Source organism: Neomonachus schauinslandi, chromosome 12 (genome assembly GCF_002201575.2).
Source record: "Neomonachus schauinslandi chromosome 12, ASM220157v2, whole genome shotgun sequence".
NCBI lineage: Eukaryota > Metazoa > Chordata > Mammalia > Carnivora > Phocidae > Neomonachus > Neomonachus schauinslandi.
The window spans coordinates 44,829,900-44,852,497 of record NC_058414.1 but is presented as its reverse complement, the minus strand read 5'-3'; the positions used below and the strand labels follow the sequence as shown (position 1 = coordinate 44,852,497).

The following is a 22,598-nucleotide window of genomic DNA, read 5'->3' as shown; positions in this document are numbered from 1 at the left end:
AGATTGTAAACAAAAAAATTAAAGCTCAGAGCACTTGCAGGACATCTCTTACATTCTCACTCCACAGTGCATCAGGTGTTGTTTATAAAGCTTCTGCTCCTCTCAAAACACTACAAAAATATATGAAACCACATCTGTGTTCAGCCAGCAAGGATCAATAAAACAAATATTTTACAACTGGAATACGTTAGAGACCATGTATTGTAATTACATCCTCTTGACTGAATTCGTCAACTGCTTTCTTCATAAATCCATACATATACCAAGCATACGCATTTATTAGTCTACATGCCCTAATTTACTATATAAAAGAATTAAGTAAATTATTTTAGGTTCTTCAAGTGAAAGTGCTTCTGATAATAAACTATTTCTGTAACAGCCCTAAATCCCCAAAAAGGTGTTTTAAACCTGACCATGGAGAAAGATGCATAGCTACTTCTAAAAAGTAAAAAACTACACACCAAAACATGCATTGTCAGGAAAACTAATCCATGCACTTGAATATGCCCCCAATACTTTATTTTTATTATTTTAAGTTAGACCAACTTAAACATTGTCTAGAATTAAGATACAGCATTACATCACTTGATTCCAGAAAATGTCAAAATTCATTTGGCCAAAACTTAAAAAAGCAAACACTTCCTCCTTATCCCTTACTGGTTGGACCAATGTGATCAATATAACCGTTTATATATATTAATTTATCTTAACATTTCCATTCATTAGCATTTTATCTTAACATACAAAGCCTTATATGCAATTTCCTTGTAAAGGCTTCCCCCAAAAGATGTAAGGACAAAACACTAGGCAGACACTCTTCAAAGTTTTATTTCACTAACTTCAGGTCAAATTTCCACAACTGTTTTCTGATCAATTTGCTATCCATGCTTGGCTTCCCAAAATGGTAGTACCAGAAGATTTGTGGGGTAGGGAGAAGAGACCATTTTAAGAAGCACTGCATTTACTCATCTTCCACAAGGCAAAAGAGTTGGGCATCTGATTGTTCAACAAAACAAAGCTTTTTCAGCATCCAGGAGGGCAGGCGGGCAAACCAGGCTGTAGACACTCTTCCATTTGTCAACATCAGGCCAGAGAAAACCTACTCCACACAAATATAAAAAGGATCACCATTCATCTCTTCTTTTTCTGTTGCCGCAACATTTTTCTTCTTTTAATGATCATATCATGTAGTTTCTCAAGTCCTTCCTTTAGTCCATCTCCTATGATTGCACAGGTGGGCTGCAAATGCCATGGAGTTGATGAGCTCAGTTCACCCATTGCTAACAATTTCTCAATTTCTGACAGAGACAGTGAGTTCCTCAGGTCTTGTTTGTTAGCAACTATAAGTACAGGGACTCCCTGATTTTCTGATATCCTGGTTATTTTATGAAGTTCAGTTTTGGCCTCTTCCATTCTTTCAACATCAACAGAGTCCACAACAAACACAATACCATCTGTGCATCTGGTATATGACTTCCACAGTGGCCTTAATTTCTCCTGGCCACCTACATCCCAGAAGTGAAAAGTGACTGTTTTAGAATTTCCCAAGGTTACCTTAATTTTTTCAGTGTTAAATCCTTTGGTAGGTACAGTATTTACAAATTCATTGAACTGCAGCCTATATAACACAGTCGTCTTTCCAGCACAGTCCAAACCCAGAATAACAATGTGAAAGGACTGAAACGAAGGCAGGCTGGACAGGATAGAAGTCTGGTCTGACAGGCCATTCCCCATTTCCAGGTGCAAGTTAGTGATCCCAATTGAAATGCTTTCTTCTCACTGCTTTAGAACTTCTCTTCCTAGGGGATCCAGCTACAAGGCTGCTGAGGGGGGGAAATGAATAAGTTATTCTGGTGAAATAACGTACTATAACTGTTCTCTTTCTGCTTAAATAAGCAAGACGAGGAACTTGAAAAACCAAACTTGCTTCAGTAACAAACCAAATGAAATATGAAACGTACGCAAACCAAGGCAACCGACAGAATAATCCTTGTGATTGCAATTCTTTAACATTCACGAAAATTGCAGTAACACGTACTTCTCTACTTCCCTGGGTTCCCAAATCTCAAAGACCTCATTCCGAAGACAACCTAGTCACTAGTATCTGGTCCAACTCGCAATAACCACAGAAGTGCCTCTTTGGGCAGAAAACTCATAACACATAATCCTATCTCGGGGATCTAATTCCACGTGCTTAAGAGCATACCCAAGGTTACTATTATCCCCCCGACCCCCCAAAAATAGCACAATGCTCTCACCTCCGGAATTGGAGTCTGGGTCCAAATGAGAAAGCATTTGGTAGGCGTTTTTCTAAGCGGGGTTTTTGGGGGAGAAGCACCCCACGTTCGCTCAGCTCAGCTCTCCACGCAGCTCTGGCAGTTTCTGCACTAGAAACCGTAGATTCAGACTCTGACCACGCCCACTCCTCACGGCCCACCCATGAGCCCAAATCCCATTGGTCACCCGCGTCAGCGCGTCTAATTCACACCCGCCCCAGCGCACTAATTGGCGAGAGTAACTGCCGCTCCCAGTGCGGCCAAGCTGGGTTCTCTCTCGGTCCTCAGGCACCACCTGTTGCCCTTAAGTTAGAAAGGAAGGCGCCCGCAGAGGGAGCCGAGTGGCCCCCGCAGGTGAGGGGACGTCCCGCCTGGGCCGGTTGGTCAGGTCGCCGCCAGGCCGCTCGCTCTGCCCGCCCCCGCGCACCTGCAGCGCGGCCCGCGGACGCCGCACCGCGGCTCCCACATCCGGGGCCCGCGGTCTCCGCCGGCGCGTTAACCCTTTGTCCGCTGGCCAGAGGGTGCTGGCTGTGGTCACGCCGGCCTCCAGGCGTGAATGATTCAATGTGCGGCGCCCGCAGGGGCAGGCCCACTGTTCCCGCAGCACGATCCCCTCACGTCGCCCCTCCGCACCCGGCCGGCTCCTCTCCTCCGGCAGGGCGTGGCCACACCAGCTGCCTGCCCCGCTGCGGCTCACCTGACTCACAGTCCTTCCTCGTCCGGACCCGACGTCGCTCACAGCCGCTCGGGAGCACGCTGGTACCTGCCGGAAGGCACCAGTGAGGCCCGGTTGGTAGCCGGAGACGAGACGCCGCTTCTTGGGGCGCCGGGTGGGCGCCGCGCGCCAGGCAGCCTAACGGTGCTCTGCCGATCGCTCCCCGCGCCAGCCGCGGCCCCGCCCCCTTTCCTCGCTCGCTGGAGCGCTGGCCAGTGGGGGGCGTGCGGGAGCCGGGTCTCCTAGCAACGCCAAAACAAGGTCACGTTCGAACTGGCCTAATGGGGACCGGCAACCGGCTAGGTCGGGCGGGGCTTCCGGCTTCAGCCTCGGCAGCAGTTACGTCTCGGACGCTTTCTCCAGCCGGCGGCTGGCATCAGGCGGGCCCCGCCGGGTCCCACCCTCCCTGCCTACCTCAGGGCGTCATACGGTGTCCCTCTGGGCGGTGGCCGGTGACGTAGGGTCAGAGATTTCAGAAGACACCAGACGGGCTGGCCCCTTATATAACGGGGTAACGTGGGCGTGCCTCAGTAGCTGCCCTGAGCGCCTGGGCCAGACTAGTGTCTGAAACTCACCTTCCTTTTGCAGAGCAAATAAATTCCCTCTCCCACAAGATCCTAGCAACATCCCGGTGAGGTAGAAATATCCCGGTTCTACAAATGAGGAAATAAACTGGAAGATTGAAGAGCTGTTTCTATTGACCCAAGGAAAATAAGTGGTGGCCCCGGAACTCAAAGTCTACTAGTCATTAAATGCTTAATGCTTACCATTGAATAATTCTGACCCTAAATGTCAGTTCTGTGCTTGACCCATAAATTTGCAAATACTTACTGAACACTTAACAGGCAGTAGGCATAATTCTATGTGCTTGGGGATAGAATGGTGAGCAAATCACACATTGTCTTTGCGCTTGTGGAATATTGGTCTCATGGGAGAAAAAGAAAGTAACCAAATTGCCACATGAATAAATTTTTAATGTAATGAGTAATAATTTCAGGGTACTTAAGACAACATAGGAAGGGGGGTACTGGGAAAGTATCAATCAACAAACATCTTTTTCGGGGGGGGGGCGCTGTAAGAGATTGAAACTTGGAAGAATTTACATGGTGCACTTTAAAAAACATTGCCCTTTTTATTTTATTTTATTTTTTTAAGATTTTATTTATTTTAGAGCAGAGGAGAGGGGCAGAGAGGGAGAGGGAGAAAGAGTCTCAAGCGGACTCCTTGCTGAGCTGGGAGCCAGAGGACGGCCTCTATCTCACCACAGTGAGATCAGGGCCCTGAGATCACCACCGGAGACAAAATCAAGAGCCAGATGCTTAACCAACTGAGCCACCTAGGCACCCCAAATACTGCACTTTTTATATGCAGATTGAAGTTTCCTCAAGAAATTTTTTTATTTTTCTCAACGCCATTATTGCTAGTGATATTTACTGCTAGTGATATTTACTGACTAGCACAGGAACAGTACTTATTTTATTAGTTTTTTAAAGTAACAAACAAAACCTTAGGACTAAGCACAGTGTATATTTTTAAGACAGCAACACCAATTTTGAAAATAAAGCTAGAAGTCTCAAATAGCATATTCTATCAAGTTATTGTATCTAGTATAAGCTAAAGCTTGCCATATTAGTTATAATTGTAGAACCTCATTAGCCATTTACAGTAATCAGCAAGTAAGTAATAAAGGGCTTGATGCAATGACTAGTCTCCTTTTCTTAGGAATTTAACAGGTAGGGGCGCCTGGGTGGCTCAGTTGGTTAAGTGACTGCCTTCGGCTCAGGTCATGATCCTGGAGTCCCTGGATCGAGTCCCACATCAGGCTCCCTGCTCGGCAGGGAGTCTGCTTCTCCCTCTGACCCTCCCCCCTCTCATGTGCTCTCTCTCATTCTCTCTCTCTCAAATAAATAAATAAATAAAATCTTTAAAAAAAAAAAGAAATTTAACAGGTATTCTTTATTAAACTGGAAAAACTTGCAAATTGTCATTAAATCAAGAATTAAAAACAAAAGTTTATAACAACCTTCTGTTTACAATAACTTTACAATCAAGTAGACCTTTCACATATTAGTTGCAAGGGTGCATATTTGTACAGTTTTGCCTGGAGCAAAATGGAGGAGATAGGAAAATACTGAGAGCTTCTACCCTTGCAGAATCCCCTTCACTGAATTGCACTTAATGCTATAACTTAGGCTTATAACTAGAACAGCGTTTGGCAAACTACAACCTGTGTGCGTGTGCAGGAAATAAGAATGGTTTTTACATGTTTAAAGGGCTGCAACACAAAAGAGAAGAATATACAATAAATGCCATTTGTGGCCCCCCAAACCTAAAATATTTACTCTCCTGCTCTTTATAGAAAAATGATACTCCTGCTCTATAATAACAACCATATGAAAACTGCAATAAATGATATAAAAAGTGATGAAATTCCTGGAATACACTGTCTACTTGGTTTGCACAATCTACCTATAGAAGGCAAGTTCAGATACTTTATTTAGATGCTATTCCGGGAAAATGTTCCCTTTAAGCTATATTTGGTTCATAGGCTCGAGGGACTCTGGGTGCCTCAGGAATTCATGGGGATTCTATGGGGTATTCTAACTTTTTTGAGGGAAACACAGTGCCATCTGTTGGACTCTGTTAACAACTGTAACTATTGTCTGGATCTATCCACTTAAATGTAATATTGGGGTATTTCTTCTGGCCTGAGGCACCATGAGAAAATTATTTAGACATTAGAGGCTCTGTGAACCTCGGCCTTTAGTTATGGTTTTCCAAACTTTGCTAATAATGAGAAGCATCTGGTAGTGCTTGTAAAAATACATATTTCTGGTCTCTATCACAGACCTGCCAACCCACAGTCAACAGGGGAGGGGCTAGTGATCTGTATCCAACAGGAATCCCCGGTAATTAATGATTAGATATTTTGAAGAAATACTGATCTTAAAAAATTGGTAAGCTTTCTCCTTTTAAATAGTACAACTGAGTAATTTACCTTTTTTCTCCTTTTTGAATACCAGGACCCAAATCAAATCTGATGCCTGTAGCATTTTTCCTGTCTTCCATAATCTGATTTTCTATGTTATGCCTAAATTAAGCAGGCACACACTGTAGCTAATGTCCTTCATTACCTTTGCCAGTCCTTATTTTTATATACTGTCTTCTCTTCTAGGATACCTCACTTTATTTGTTTCAGTAGATATTTACTGGAATCTCCCAAGTTTGAAGGTCTGGGTAAACAGAAGGCATGGACTATAGTGGAAGAAATTGGCTCAGTGGAGGCAACAGACACACAGCACATAATTGCTATGAATACAGTAGGACTTCTGGGTGGCAAAATAGAAGTTATTATCAAGTTCAATGCTTGTACAAACTTTATCTGACAGTCAGGTGGCTTAACAGAAAAAGATGTAATTTTATTTATTTTTTAAAGATTTTATTTATTTATTTGAGAGAGAGAGCACGAGTGGGGAGGAGAGGGAGAAGCAGGCTCCCCATCAGCAGGGAGCCCGATGCAGGGCTCAATCTTAGGACCCTGGGATCATGACCTGAGCTGAAGGCAGATGCTTAACCAACTGAGCCACCCAGGTGCCCAAAAGATGTAATTTTAAAGCTGACTATTAAAAGAACTCAACACCAGACAAGGTGTAGGGGAATAGAATTGCAGGTGGAAGCCACAGTATGCAGGGCATGGAAGCATAAAGTTTATGATATGTTCAAACACATCCAAAAAGAGGAGATTACAATTTCCCATAGGAAAAAAAAAAAAAAAAGATGTGTTAGGGGGACTTTAATACCCACTCTCAACACAAATAGATCATCCAGGCAGAAAATCAATGAGGAAACATTTGAACAACACTATAGACCAAATGGACCTAACAGACACATACAGAACATTCCATTCAACAGCAGCAGAATATACATTCTTCTCAAACCCACATGGAACATTATTCAAAGTAGATCATATGTTATACTACAAAACAAGTCTCAAAAAATTCAGGAAGATTGAAAATACCTCAAGTATCTTTTCTGACTACAATGGCATGAAACTAGAGGTCAATAACAAGGAAAATTGGAAAATTTGCAAATACATGGAAATTAAATAATGTATTCTTGAACAACCAATAGATCAAAGAAGAAATAAAAAGAAAGAAGTATCACAAGACAAATGAAAATGGTAACACAACATAACAAAACTTATCAGATGCAGCAAAAGCAATTTTAAGAGCAAAGTTTATAGCTATAAATACCTACATGAAGAAAAAATAAAGATGTCAAATAAACAACATTAATCAAGGTTGGTTCAACATATGCAAATCAATAAATGTGATACACCACATTAATAGAATGAAGGATACAAATCATATGATCACCTCAATAGATTCAGAAAAAGCATTTGAAAAAATTTAACATCGTTTTATGATAAAAACTCTCAATAAATTAGGTATAGAAGAAATGTATCTCAGCATAATAAAGGCCATATATGACAAGCCCACAGCTACATCATCCCCAATGGTGAAAGGTTGAAACCTTTTCCTCTTAGGCCAGGAACAAGACAAAAGTGCCCACTCTCACCATTCCTATTCAGCATAGCACTGGAAATTCTAGCCGTAATAATTAGGCAATAAAAATAAAAGGCATTTAAATCAGAAAAGAAGAAGTAAAATTATCACTATGGATATGATCTTATATATAGAAAACATTAAAGACTCCACAAAAAAACTGTAACAACTAATAAGCAAATTCAGTAAAGTTGCAGGATATAAAATCAACATACAAAAATCAGCTGTTTTTATACACTAACAAACTAAAAAACTATATGAACAAAATAAAACAAACCCCTTACAATAACAGCAAAAAGAGTAGAATACTTAGGAATAAATTCAACTAAGAAGGTAAAAGATCTGTACACTGAAAACTATAAAACACTGATGAGAGAAGTTGAAGAAGACACAAATAATGAAAAGATATTCTGTGTCACGGATTTGAAGAATTAATATTGTTAAACTGTCCATACTAACCAAAGCAATCTATAGATTTAATGCAATCTCTCTCCAAATTCCAATGGCATTTTTTCACAGAAATAGTAAAAATAATCCTAAAATCCGTATGATACCACAAAAGACCCCAAACAACCAAAGCAAACTTGAGAAAGAACAAAGGGTCACACTTTCTGTTTTCAAAGTATATTACAAAACTATAGTAATAAAAACAGTATGGCACTGCAATAGAAACAGACATATACAACAATGGAATAGAACTGAGAGCCCAGAAGTCACCATGCATAAATGGTCAACTGATCTATGACAAAAGAGCCAAGAATACTCAATAAGAAAAGGATAACATCTTCAACAGAAGGAAATTGGAAAACTGGATATTCATAGACTAAGAATGAAATTGGACTCTGATCTTTAAATACTTAGATGTAAGACCTGAAACCATGAAAATTCTAGAAGAAAATATAGGGAAGAAGCTCCTTGACATTGGTTTTGGCAATGATTTTTTGGATATGATACCAAAAGCACAAGTTTTAAAAGCAAAAGTAAATGAGTTGGACTACACCAAGCTAAAAAGCTTCTGCACAGGGGTGCCTGGGTGGCTCAGCTGGTTAAGCATCCAACTCTTGATTTTGTCTCAGGTCATAATCTTGGGGTTGTGAGATTGGGCCCTGCGTTGAGCTCCGCGCTGGGTATGGAGCCTGCTTTGGATTCTCTCTCTCCCTATCCCTCTGCCCCTCCCCCCTCTAAAAAAATAATAAATTAATTAAATAAAAGGCTTCTGAACAGCAAAAGAAACAATCAACAAAATGAAAAAATAACCTATGGAATAAGAGAAAATATTTGCAAACCATCTATCTGATAATAGATATGGGGTTAATACCCGAATATATAAGGAATTCATACAACTCAATAGCCAAAATATAAATAAATAAATAAAACAATATAAACAAAATCCAATTAAAATGGGCAAAGGACCTGAATAGACATTTTTCCAAAGACACATTAATGGCCAGCTGATATACCAAAAGGTGCTCAGTCATCAGGGAAATGCAAATCAAAACCACAATGAGATATCACTTCACACCTGTTAGAATGGCTATCATCATGAAGACAAGAGATAACCAGCTGGCAAGGATGTGGAGAAAAAGGAACCTTTGGGCACTGTTGGTAGGAATGTAAATTGGTGCAGCCACTGTGGATAACACTAGGAGGTACCTCAAAAAATTAAAAATAGAACTATTATATGATCCAGCATTAAATTGAAATCACTGTCTTGGAGAAATAATCTGCACCCCTATGTTTATTGCAGTATTATTCACAATACTAAGTGTCTGTTGGTTGATGAATGAATAAAGAAAATGTGTTACATGTATACAATTGAATATTATTTAGCCATAAAAAAGGAAGGAAATTCTGCCATTTGCAACGTGAATGAACTTGGAGGGCAATATGTTAAGCGAAATAAGTCAGAGAAAGAAAAATACTGTATGATATCACTTATCTGTGAATCTTAAATTGAACCATAGAAACAGAATAGAATGGTAGTTGCCAAGGGTTGGCAGGAAGGAAAAATAGGGAGATATTGGTCAAGGGTACAAACTTCCAGTTATAAGTTCTGAGGATCTAATGCACAGCATGGCGACTCTAGTTAACAATACCATATTGTAACTTGAAAGGTGCTAAGAGCAGATCTGAAATGTTATCACCACACACACACACACACACAAATGTGAGAGTGTGATGGATATTTTAACTAACCTTATTGTAGTATCATTTCACAATATATCAAATCATCACATTGTACACATTAAACTTACACAATGTTACCTGTCAATTACATCTCAATAAAGCTGGGGAAAAAAAACAGATGTGCCAACAAAAGTGTATTTTCCCAAGCCCCAAATGATAGAATAAAAGTGGATGCATTTTATGTTTCTAAAGTATATCAGTATCATTCATATTATGGTAAATTATTCATGTTTTATAATCTTATAGTCAGAAAGCTCTTTCATCACTTTTGCTGAAACATGGCCCTGCTCTTTTAGTCCCTGCTTTGGCTGTTGGTAGTTCATTTAATAGCCCCAAGTAGAATCACAGAGCCATTTTAAAAATTCTCTGACATCCCACTTACAATTAGCCACCAATGTCTCTTTAATCCATTTCTTTCTTTACATTCCATTTCCAGTACTTACATCTGGTTCTCATAATGTCTCTCCTAAACTAGTTAATTTGCCTCCTAACTGATTTCTCAGTTAATAGGCAGTGGTGCTGGGATTTGTCCCCTATGTCTGGCACCAGTGTCTCTTTTCTTCTTCATTGTGCTCTAGGGAGTCCACATTTAGGCTAACTCACTTTGATCCAGCATAGCATAAAGCCAAGGTACAATTGGACAAGACTTTAAAAAGAAAATGTCAGAAGGGAAGTACAATCCCAAATTTACATAGAATTTACAATTCTCCTAGATAAGAATTCACCAGGCCCACAGGTCCAAAACCCTCCCCATGAACTTCTTTTTATGGGCAGCTTCCAGGACTTCCCTCACCAGGTTTCAAGTCATAGGACAGTTCGCCCCTTCCTCTGAGAGGGCCGTCACAGGCCTCTGATACTTAGTCATGCCCAGCTGCCAAAAGACACGCTGGTGGAAAGGTCTCATGCCATACCAAACAAGGTCTACTTTCTATGTTCCTATTTCCTGGCCTTGGACCTCCTCTTCGGGCATGATTGACAGTGAGAATGTCCAGTCCAACAGGACCCCAGTAAGACTATCACATCAGAACAGAAGAGTCCTGATTCTTCTTGTTTTAACAAGCACTGTGTGTTGGGACACCTGGGTGGCTCAGGTGGTTATGCGTCTGCCTTCAGCTCAGGTCATGATCCCCAGGTCCTGGACTTGAGCCCTGCGGCGGGGAGTCTGCTTGTCTCCACCGTCCCCCTCATGCTCTAGCTCAAATAAATAAATAAAATCCAAAAAACAAAAACAAAAGCAAACAAGCATTCTGTTATATTTGATTTCAACAGTCCAGTCCTGTCGTGTCCTTTTTACATTTCTATCTTCTATCATGAACATTGTAATCCTCCCCATCACATTCATGTCCTCTTGTTGGAATGCTCCAAAGCTCAGTCTTTAGACCTTTATAATTTCTCCTTAGGTAATCTCATCCAGCATCAGGACTTTAAACACCCTTTACTCTCCCAAATGTGTTTCCAACCTGGACCTATCCCCTGAACTCCACAACTGAGATGAATATAAACATCTCAAACAATTCCTAAACCTACTCCTCAGACTCAAGAATTCCCCGTCCTATAGACTAGCACCCAATCTACCTACTTGCTCAGAGCAAAAACCCGGGAGTCATCCTCCTACACCGTATCTAATCCATCCCACGGACACATACATCCAAACCAAATTACTTCTTACCACCCTACTGCTGCCTTACCATGCCACACTTCAGTCCATGTCCAGTGTGTCCCTGGTCCTCTTGGGTGGTGGTCTCTCTGCTTTTGGGGTTAAGGGAGAAAGTTGTTCCCTCAGGCTCAAATGTCACTCCTGAGAGAGGTCTTCCTGAACATCTTATCTAAAGTATCTGCCCTAGGGCACCTGCGTGGCTCAGTCGGTTAAAGCCTCACATTCTTGATCTCAGCCCAGGTCTTGATCTCAGGGTTAGGAATTCAAGCCCCATATGGAGCCCACTTAAAAAAAATAAAAACATAAAGTATCTGCCCTAACCAACCTCCCGTCCCCCTCACCACTTTCTATCCCTTACTCTGCTTTATTTCTTCTTCCTAGAATTTGTTTATTGTGCGCTCTCATTATCTGTCTCATTTTCCATTATAAGTTCTAGCAGGCAAACCTAATGTCAATGTCATGTGCCACTCTATCCCCAGTGTCTACTGCAGTGTCTGGCACATAGTAGGAGGTCAGAATTTATTGAATGAATGTTTCAGATCCTAAGAATAATTGCTCAAACAGAAACCAACCGATCTCCATAGAAACAGGTGATAATCTTGAAGGCATAATTCTACATAGAGAAAAAACCAACAAAACAACTGTACCTATTTATTACTAAGTAGGCACAGATCCTATAGAAACAGCTTTGAATGCACCATTATGACAAAATAGATTGCCTAGTTCCTCCGTGTAAAATATCTTCATTAAGTTTAACAGCTATTTTACTACTCCTGAGGCTAGTAGTCAGGTACTTACTGTTTTTACAACTAATGGACCCCTTCAAGTGGTTTTTTCAATCCCAAGAGCAGGGGGACCCAAAGTAGTGTTCAGATCTTTACAACTTTTGAGGCAGTAACTAATTACCATTTTGAGAATAAGAATTTCCTCTACCTTCAAACCATCCATGTTTCAATCATTTTAGCTTAAGTTTCAGCCAGATTTTTCTGTTTTCAGTGTTTCCATTTCTTTGTTCGCACCCAATATTTGCTTCTTTGTTTTGTTAGTGGTAGTTATCCTGTGGTGGGGGTGGGAGCACCGTTATCAGAGTATACTTGATTAACACTGTCACACTGTTCCTCTTAGATAAGGAGTAAAAAACATTTTTACCACGAGTCAAGAATGGGCAGAAATTCCCCTTTTCAATTTCTCAAAATGTATCCTTATACTTATAATGTCAAAGATTCGTTTGTGCCTGGCATAAAATACGTAAGATTCACTTTTTGTTTTGTTTTGTTTTTGTTTTTGATGTAGTGTTCCATGATTCATTGTTTGTGTGTAACACCCAGTGCTCCATGCAGAACGTGCCCTCTTTAATACCCATCACCAGGCTAACCCATCCTCCCACTCCCCTCCCCTCTAGAACCCTCAGTTTGTTTCTCAGAGTCCATAGTCTCTCATGGTTCGTCTCCCCCTCCGATTTCCCCCCTTCATTCTTCCCCTCCTGCTGTCTTCTTCTTTTTTTATTTTTTTCTTAACATATATTGCATTATTTGTTTCAGAGGTACAGATCTGTGTTTCAACAGTCTTGCACAATTCACGTAAGATTCACTCTTGAAATGACTGTTTAGAACCACTGTATATAATTGAAGTGCTCCCTCTTTTGTCAAACACAGAATAAGGGATTAGATAACTCATTTCAAATTCTCTAATCTAAATTGAACATCTACGGGCACCTGGTTGGCTCAGTCAGTGCAGCATGTGACTCCAGATCTCAGGGTTGTGAGTTTGAGCCCCATGTTAGGTGTAGAAATTGCTTAAAAATAAAATCTTTAAAAACAAAAAATAAAAAGAAATAAACTGAACATTTGTATAGCTAATGAGGGAAATTAGATGTTATCCAAAATGGAATTGATATCATAGCAATTTTTGGTGTTTTAATTGAAACAAAACAATATTCTAACATCTAACGAAATGGTATGTAGTCGAAAAAAAAAGTCCCCATTATTAAAGAAATCCTAACAGTTTAAGGTATTTTTAAATGAGTCTTATGAATATACATAAACAGTAGATTAGTTCTCTTTGCAAAAAACAACCTAGTAAGTAATTTTATTGGTACAGTTTAGAAAGACTATGGCCTAATATCCTAGGGAAAATGAGAAAAGTTCTGTTACATTACTCTTAAGCCCATTTCATGTGTTTGTTAATTAACTTGCTTAAACACAAATTTCACAAAGTTTTTGTAGAGCAAGTAGCCTAGTACTAGAACAGATATTTAGAAAACCACAAGTTGATCTTTGCCCTAATGTGTGTGTGTGTGTGTGTATCTGTGTGTGTGTATAATGGCATTTGAGTAGTTGACCAGGTGAGGCAGTTTATAGTCTGGAAGGAAGACGAAGGTTAAGTCAAGTAATTAAATATAATTTACTATTCTGAGAAGGAATAACTAATTTATGATGGTAAATAATATAATAAACTACTTTGTCATTGCCTTACATTTAGCATTTAAGGGCAGCTTGAAGTTTGGTTTATTTTAAAATTATAAGTCAGGTAGAATCTTCACTTCCATTCTATGGTTCTCATGTAACGGTGAAAAACAACATCCTTTGTTGGGAGCTTTGCTCTTGACAGATGAGAAGAAAAGATTATTTAATTTAGAAAAAGAAGACAAAATACGTCACATGTGTTTGGATATCAGACCTCTCTCACTTTATAAATAATATATTTTGGCTGCCTATGGAGAATATTACAAAACCTAGATGAGCTTTCTGTTGTGATGCAGAATTTATAATTAAATTCTAACTCAAAATAGAAAGAGTCTTCTATATTTTATTTTTTAAAGATTTTATTTATTTATTTGACAGAGAGAGAGAGCACAAGCAGGGCAGAGGGAGAGGCAGACTCCTCGCTGAGTGAGGAGCCGGATGCAGGACTCGATCCCAGGACCCCGGGATCATGACCCCAGCTGAAGGCAGACACCAAACCGACTGAGCCACCTAGGCTCCTCCTTTATTTTATTTTAAATTCCTATTCCTTATTTTATTTTACATTCCAGTTTACATCAAGAAAATCTTTGCGCACATCTGAGCGGCATATTGAATGCTTCCGTGCTACCAAATGTATGACATCAGTGATTATACTTTGAAGTTCATGTTGCTGAGCATATAGAACTTTCTTACGGTTAAAAATATAAGTGACGGGGGTGCCTGGGTGGCTCAGTCGTTAAGCGTCGAGCCCCGCATCAGGCTCCCTGCTCCGCGGGAAGCCTGCTTCTCCCTCTCCCACTCCCCCTGCTTGTGTTCCTGCTTTCGCTATCTCACTCTCTGTCAAATAAATAAAATCTTTAAAAATATATATGTAAGTGACGACTGATAAAATGATGTGGACAAAATACCATGGTTCCTCCTTTGAGATGATATTTTAATAGTAAGCCAATATAAAATTATAAAATGACATAAAAATGGATATAAAATTAATAGAATAATTCAATGTCAGAAAAGATAAAGGCTCTAGCAGGGGTCTACATAATGCTGTGAGAATGTCTGAAGACATGGACTTACCTTCAATCCAGAAGAACAGGCACACCTCACTGAAAAGATGCTATTGATGCTGAGTCCCACAGGAAGGCTTTGAGCCGGCGTGTGCTGGAGGGAGGCAGGACAGAGGAACAGGCCAGGAGAAAAAGCTGCATTCCAGGAAGAAAGAAGGAACAGCATAAGCAAAGGCACTGGAGAGAATCAGGCTGTGTTCCAAGGAAATAGCAAGTAATTTATCAACGAACAAGAACATAGGGCTCTGTGACATGAGGCAGATTCAGAAAGGAAAAAAAAAAAAAAGAATTGACCCTAATAGTGGAGAGTCTTGAATATCTTGGTAAGGAAGTTGGACTTCAGCCATATGACTCATTGGTATTATCATCCTATACCAAGTTAGTTCCAAAATCTACATACAAGACTTAGTAGAGTGCCTGACCAGAGTAGTAACGCCTTAAAAGTAAGTGATAATGTTCTATTTCTTGATAGTCGTTACAAAGATGTTTTCACTTTCTTAGAGGGTACCAAGCTGCACACTTATGATTTCTGTGCTTTTTTGTATGTATTTTATGTTTTTTAAAAGTAAGAATAAAAAAGATAAAAGAAGTATAAGATGTTACAAAAGAATGATACCGGACTGGGGCTGAACAAACTTTTGGAAGCAATGGTCACTTGCCAAAAATTATTTACCATTCAAAAGGTCACCGAGGACCTCCCAGAGAATAGTTTCAGTAGAGGTGGAAAAAAAAAAACAAAACTATTCAATCAAGTGTCAATAAAACAACTCTAGTTATTACTAGAGAAACAGATTAAGTTTTGGTGTAAAGACAAAAAAAAATTATATCCCCATAAATTACCCTCCTTCCATCAGAAAGTAAAATTAATATTTCAGCAAAATGCACCATGTTTACACTATAGATTTCAATACCCCCCAGACACCTCCATGTTTCCCCAAAGTTGTAATACTCCACTTTGTAGAGCTTTGATTACTGGTTTTTTTTGGCTTCCTTTCTACTTCATCAGCTACCCTTCCCTCATCCCCACCTCCCCACCCTCATTCCTGTGTTCCATCCACACAGAACTATTACTTCCCTAGGTTTTCCCTGGCATACCACACTAATTCATGCCTTTGTCCTTTTTATACGATGCCCACAATGTCCCATGTCTATCCCCTTTCCAGCCCTGCACTGACCCTCATCCCCTTGGAGATCTATTTATTGTGCAATGCAAAGTTCTGGAGCCTGCACCTTGGTGAGGCTTTTCTCAATTTCCCAATCAGAGTAAATCACTCTTTCCTTTGGGCCACGTCGGTTTCACGTAACTACCACCACTTAAGTACCCATGGCTTTGAAATTCTGTTTTCACATCTAATTCTCCTGGGAAACTCTTTGATCTCCAAAGCCTTGCGCAATACTGGTACAGAATTTATCACAGCAAGGTGATTTATTAGGCTGATTACTTTTTTAATCCAAACACATCTGCCATGTACAGGTTGCCAGTTGCCTCTCTGACTGGGGGTAAGTGTAAGTCTCCTTGAGGCATATCTTTGGTTGTAAAGAAGCAGGTTAAATGCCCTTTTTAGCTAAATAAATGCAAGGCAATTAGGTAAAGATTGCCTAGGGAGCGAGACAGAATAGGGCCCCTTTTTGTAAACAGTATTGCCACTCCAGATGGAATTGTTACTTAGGGAAAGTTACAAAACGGTGTCTGAAGTCAAGGAATTTCTTGGGTGGAAGAGGAATAAAAGACCTTGTATCTTATTGAATCTTCTTTTTCACGTTGACATGGTCTCAATCAAGGTCTCTAGCAGGAAGGGGCTTCAAGTGGGAACTTCTGAGAAGTGGCGGGAAGGTCTGCCCTGGGACCTGGACTCCACAGCAGGGTTTGAACAGAGATGGGAGAAAGGCCCAGTCCTGGTGTGTGCTGGGGATGAATGCAAAAGTCCCCTCTCATCCTGCCTTCCCAGAGTGGTGGACTTCCTCCGGATTCAAGCTCGCTCTTCCTTTATGTCAGAACTACCGCAGGCTTTGCAGAGATCTTGACCAATAATCACCTTATGGATAGTAGGTCTTGTTTGGAACAAGCAACACTGCAGTACAGACCAAAACAAAGTGGCTGAAAGACAGGCCAATGGGAGACCAGTCATATTATCCTTGACTCTATCATCACAAAGTACTTAAAAGTAAGGCTGGCTCTTTAAATTAAGATCTCATGGAATCATTCACGGGTGAGAAGAAGCCCTAGGAGGAAAATAGTGGTCTTCCTGCTAACCAAATATTTGATTCTGAGGTGGTCTTACTTTGAAAAATAAGCTCTGTGACCTTCCTTGTACCCTCAGCTTCTGAGGTGGGTCCCACCAATTACAAAAGGAATAGTCAAAGATTTTTTTTTTTTTTTCATTTGAAGATGGCCAATTTCAGATCTGTGTTTTAGGAAGACTACTCTGGCAAAAAAAAAAAAAAAAATGGTTAAGAGTAGAGCGGGGAGGGCGCCTGGGTGGCTCAGATGGTTAAGCGTCTGCCTTCGGCTCAGGTCATGATCCCAGGGTCCTGGGATCGAGTCCCGCATCGGGCTCCCTGCTCCTTGGGAGCCTGCTTCTCCCTCTGCCTCTCTCTCTCTCTCTCTGTCTCTCATGAATAAATAAATAAAATCTTTATTAAAAAAAAAAAAAAAAAAAGAGTAGAGCGGGGAGGACTAGTCAGGCAACTTGTTAAGACTCCTGGCTAGAGGTAACAGAAGTCCTAAATAAGGCAACAGAGAAAATGGCTTGATGGGAAAAAAGGGGGCTAAATAATTAGGAGAGAAGATTGACAGGTCCTAGAAACTGATACATGAGGTGAGAAGGGGGTCACAGGGCTCTTATGTATTTAGACAGAACAACCAGGAAAATGTTGGAACCATTAACAAAAAATAGGAAGCACCAAGGTGAAATCAGCCCGGGAGAATTTAAGCCGTGTGAAGTGAGAACGCAGGCGGGACGTGCTGGCGAGGCAGGTATACACATACGAGGCAGGGTACCCTGGCGGTTTTCTAATCTCTCATCAGAATCACCTGGTGAGGGCTGCTGGTTTGTTTAATGCCGAAATTTCTGTGACAGTTGGAAGTTTTAGATGACAGATAATGTCACGATTGATTAAGCAGGTAACGCATTTTGATTTCCTCACACTGCTACAAAATGCCGTTGATGAGAATGTGACCACGAGCAGAAAGGAGCACGGAAATAATGATTGGAAACCAGCAGCAGGCATTAAAATAAAAGGTATTTTCTTGGGCAACAGCCACTTCATGTGGCTTTACGCCTCCTAGGTCAATAATTTTTAAAAGTCTAAGTTGTATGTAAGGATTCCTGTGCTGATAAGAGTTCTGGAAGGGCACTATTAGGCAACTCGATGCAAAATCATAGCTGGATTTGCTTGGTTTTGTATCTATTTTATAGCTATACTTACTATCATTTTTTTAAAAAGTGTAGGAAAGTTTTTCTCTATATGACTAAAAATTTTTAGATTCTAATTCTCTTGTGTAATTTTTCATCCAAACATTTGCTTTAATACTGCACTTTGTGATAAGGCATGGTCTCTTAGGCATACAACTCTAATGTATGGTCGAAAGATTTTACAGTTTTCCCATCCACAGCCACGAAATCAGACTAAGGCTAAGGTCTAAAAAAAAAACCTTCTAGAACGAAAAGTAGCTGGAAACCTCTGACTGAAGTAGAGGACAGAAGTCAGTACAGAATAAATTTCCAGTTCCTGGCCAAATGCCGGGTAGGTGTGATTACTAGAAGGGGAGGACAGAAACTTGGAGGAAAGGTTGTTTCCACGTTCGTAGAAATATCTAAACGTTGCATTACTTTGTACAATTGTTCGACGGTCAGGAGGAGGTCAGAAGAGATGGTGCCAGAAGAGATGGGAGTCAGAAGAGGTGTGTTTGCTGTGGCAGGGGAGACTGCTTCTCCATTATGCATACGATCCAGGCCAGGCTCTATGAATGTGGTGACGTTTGTGGGCAGAACTGGAAGAGGGCGTGGGCAGAGGCCCAGGAAGGAGTTGCTACTGGTCAGCTACATTGAATCAACACTGATACACCAGTCTTCCTTTCATTAGGAGGGAACGCAGGGCATGCCCCGCCCACTAAGGCTGTGCTGCGGAAGTAGAATCAGTTTACAGTGGAGAACCGAGACAGGAGTGAAAGGGCGCCCTCTGTAGGTGGCGCCAGAGTCGAGGATGACTCCAACAACCATTCTTAAAAATTCTGCGAGACCCCACCTATCAACTGATGGAGGCCTTTAGAAAATATTCGGAGAGTGAATAAATAAGCAAATTAACTGTGCCTCGGGGTCTTTGTTGTGCCTTGCTTCCTCGTTGGCTTGTTTTGGGGGCATTGAATGAAGTTAGTCGATGCATAACACCAACAATGCTAGATAAACTAGTACTTTATATGATTTCATAGCATAAAAATGGTATTTTATTTATATATGATTACTTTTATTTTTTAGCTTCCTGAAGCTCACAGAACTTATTACCTAAAAGCATTTTATTTTTTTTAAAGATTTATTTATTTATTTGACAGAGAGATAGAGAGCACAAGTAGGCAGAGCGGCAGGCAGAGGGAGAGGAAGAAGCAGGCTCTCGCTGAGCAGGGAGCCTGACTCGGGGCTCCATCCCAGGACCCTGGGATCATGACCTGGGCCGAAGGCAGACGCTTAACTGACTGAGTCACCCAGGCGCCCCTCCTAAAAGCATTTTGGTTATAAGTAATTAGAGTTTAAAAATTACTCTAAACTATTGAGATTTTTTGCATGAAACAGGTAAACAGAGCAAAGATGCAGCATCATGTTTGACCTATTGAAAAGAAAGATAAGATTGTTGGCTATTGGGCGCCTGGGTGGCTTAGTCGTTAAGCCTCTGCCTTCCGCTGGGGTCATGATCCCAGGGTCCAGGGATGGAGCCCAGTGTTGGGCTCCCTGCTCAGCAGGGAGTCTGCTTCTCCCTCTCCCACTCCCCCTCTTGTGTTCCCTCTCTCTCTGTTTCTCTTCTGTCAAATAAATAAAATCTTCTAATAAAAAAAATTGTTGGCTATTTGTAATTTAATGAACAAACTCTTAAATTTGATATCTGATAAATCATTAGCATTTTATAAAAAATAATTTGTTAAGTAAATATATGAAGAGTAGTTACAGTGTACAAACTTATTTAAAAAGGGGTTTTCCCCATTCATCAATTATACTCCAAATTGCCTTATAAGCAAGATCTGTATGATTTGTCCCAATTTTATAAATGAAGAACTTGAGGCTCTGTGCAGTTAAGTGATTTATTTGCCAAGGGTCACTAAACTATTGTTTTTCTTTTTTTTTTTTTTTAAGATTTATTTATTTATTTTAGAGTGAGCTTGAGGGGGCGGGGGCAGGGAGGGACAGAGGGACAGGGAGAGAGGGAGAGAAGCAGACTCCCTGCGGAGCCTGGATCCTAACAGGGCTTGATCCCATGACCCTGAGATCATGACCTGAGCCAAAATCAAGGGTCAGACACTTAACTGACTGAGCCACCCAGGTGCCCCACTAAGCTAGTGTTTTGGAATTGTAACTTGGCTAACTCCAGATAAGAGCTCTGTCTGTGACCACTTGCTGACTTAATTCTGGGATGTGGAGAGCAAGGAAGGGAAGTTATTTCAGAAAGTTTCCAGGATAACAGATTAGGGCAGCAAAAAAATAAGGAAAGTCAACATGTCCTTGTTTTGAATGTACACTTTCTGTTTTTAGCACATTAATTCTTAGTATGCTTCATTTATCATGAAGACATAGTATTTGAGGATTAATAACTATCAGTCTGGAATCTATTGAGAGTTGGTAGCAAATTTATAATATTTTCAATCCAAAAGGATTGTATGGTCTTAAGTCATATCCAGATGTGTTTCAATGAAATCAAGCGGAATGAAATCAAGTTTAAAGCTTAACACTCACAGAGAAACAACTGGTGTTGAGGGACTGTCTGCTGTCTTCTATTTAAAGATAGCACTGCTTTTTAGTAGAAAATTGGGGCTTTTTTTTTTTTTTGACAGAGAGAGAGAGAGTGAGCAGGGGGAGCAGGAGAGGGAGAAGCAGGCTCCCTGCTGAGCAGGGAGCCCGATGCAGGGCTTGATCCCAGAACCCTGGGATCATGACCTGAGCCAAAGGCAGCTGTTTAACCAACTGAGCCACCCAGGCACCCCATTTCTTGATGCCACATGTGATCACCAACTGGTCTTCAAATGTTCTTTAGATAATAACTCTCTGTGATATAAATTGAAAGTGTGCTGGATGGCTTATTAAACTGAGAGTCAATATGCTTTGTCAGAAATCTAAAAATTAAATCATCCTAATAGACAGAGAAATCACTTCTGTTATAAGTTATAACTTAAGACATTACATAGAAATATTGTACCAAGTCAGGTTCTCAAACATTTCTATAATGCTGAAATTAAACTTGTCTCCATGATGCCTACATACTAAGTTTAATAAGGTAATGTTGTGTTTAACAAAAGATCTGAAATATTAGAAAGCTGTGTATGTGAATTATTACAAAGATAGTGTTCAATTTGAAATCCTGCTTGTAATATAGAATAAAATAGAACCCAATCCTATCCTTTTTGTCTCAAATCAGAAAAAAATTTTATTTCATTCTAAAACAGAGGTACAGGGCGCCTGGGTGGCTCAGTTGGTTAAGCGACTGCCTTCAGCTCAGGTCATGATCCTGGAGTCCCTGGATCGAGTCCCGCATCGGGCTCCCTGCTCGGCGGGGAGTCTGCTTCGTCCTCTGACCCTATCCCCTCTCATGTGCTCTCTGTCTCTCTCATTCTCTCTGTCTCAAATAAATAAATAAAATCTTAAAAAATAAAAATAAAAATAAAAAAAATAAAACAGAGGTACAGAGAAAGTATAAATGATCCACCAAAATATGTTAACATTTGATTCTAACAATATATGCTAAATTATTAGTAGCAGAAGATCAATTTAAAATGTAATGCTTTGTATCTAAGAGTAAAATTATACCTATTTTTAGTTCTGTTTATTCATACATATAAATGGGAAATATATTTGGAAAATAATTTTGTACGTTCTATTTTAAAAAGGAAATTATACATGATGAACATGGTTAATATTTTCTACTTCTTTTTTTTAAGGATTTTATTTATTTATTTGACAGAGAGAGACACAGTGAGAGAGGGAACACAAGCAGAGGGGAGTGGCAGAGGGAGAAGCAGGCTTCCCGCAGAACAGGGAGCCCTATGCAGGGATGGATCCCAGGACCCTGGGATCATGACCTGAGCCGAAGGCAGATGCTTAACACCTGAGCCACCCAGGCACCCCTATTTTCTACTTTTTACCAGTAAATGGAGTTTCCATTTATTTAGTCAGAGGTTAGTGGAGGGCATTCAATTAGCTTGTAATGCAGGAATGAAAAGTAGAATATAATTTGATCTTCTAAAGTTCATATACAACTTATAAAATTGTAAAGCATAATTATATGTAATACAACAAAAAAATTGTCTCCTTCTTTGAAGAAGTGGATATTAAAATCAGGCTTCTAAAAATCAACTACCATTTAATATTTTGGATTTAAAACTGTAATTTCCAAACAAGACATTCTGTTTGTTTAGATTTTACTCAACTATTAAAGATTATTATATTATTAGATACAGAAATTCAAA

The 22,598-nt window shown here is 40.2% G+C and overlaps 1 protein-coding gene across 3 annotated transcripts; it reads right to left on the bottom strand.

The window, feature by feature from the left end:
• Positions 1-812: 812 nt before the first annotated feature.
• Positions 813-3,058, bottom strand: ARL4A (ADP ribosylation factor like GTPase 4A). 3 transcript variants are annotated; one of them, XM_021689649.1, is made up of 3 exons: positions 2,974-3,017; positions 2,259-2,382; positions 813-1,823 (listed from the first exon to the last, which is right to left on the bottom strand). In XM_021689649.1, exon 3 carries the CDS (start codon positions 1,732-1,734, stop codon positions 1,132-1,134), a length of 603 nt encoding a protein of 200 aa, XP_021545324.1. In that variant the 5' UTR covers positions 1,735-1,823; positions 2,259-2,382; positions 2,974-3,017; the 3' UTR covers positions 813-1,131. The 3 variants fall into 3 exon arrangements, with proteins under 3 accessions (XP_021545324.1, XP_021545325.1, XP_021545326.1); XM_021689650.1 differs by having other exon boundaries at positions 813-1,820; XM_021689651.1 differs by lacking the exon at positions 2,259-2,382 and having other exon boundaries at positions 2,974-3,058.
• Positions 3,059-22,598: the final 19,540 nt, after the last annotated feature.

Bases quoted from the DNA above. Each gene is read 5' to 3' on its own strand.
- ARL4A (XM_021689651.1), bottom strand. From the start codon at position 1,734: ATGGGGAATGGCCTGTCAGACCAGACTTCTATCCTGTCCAGCCTGCCT.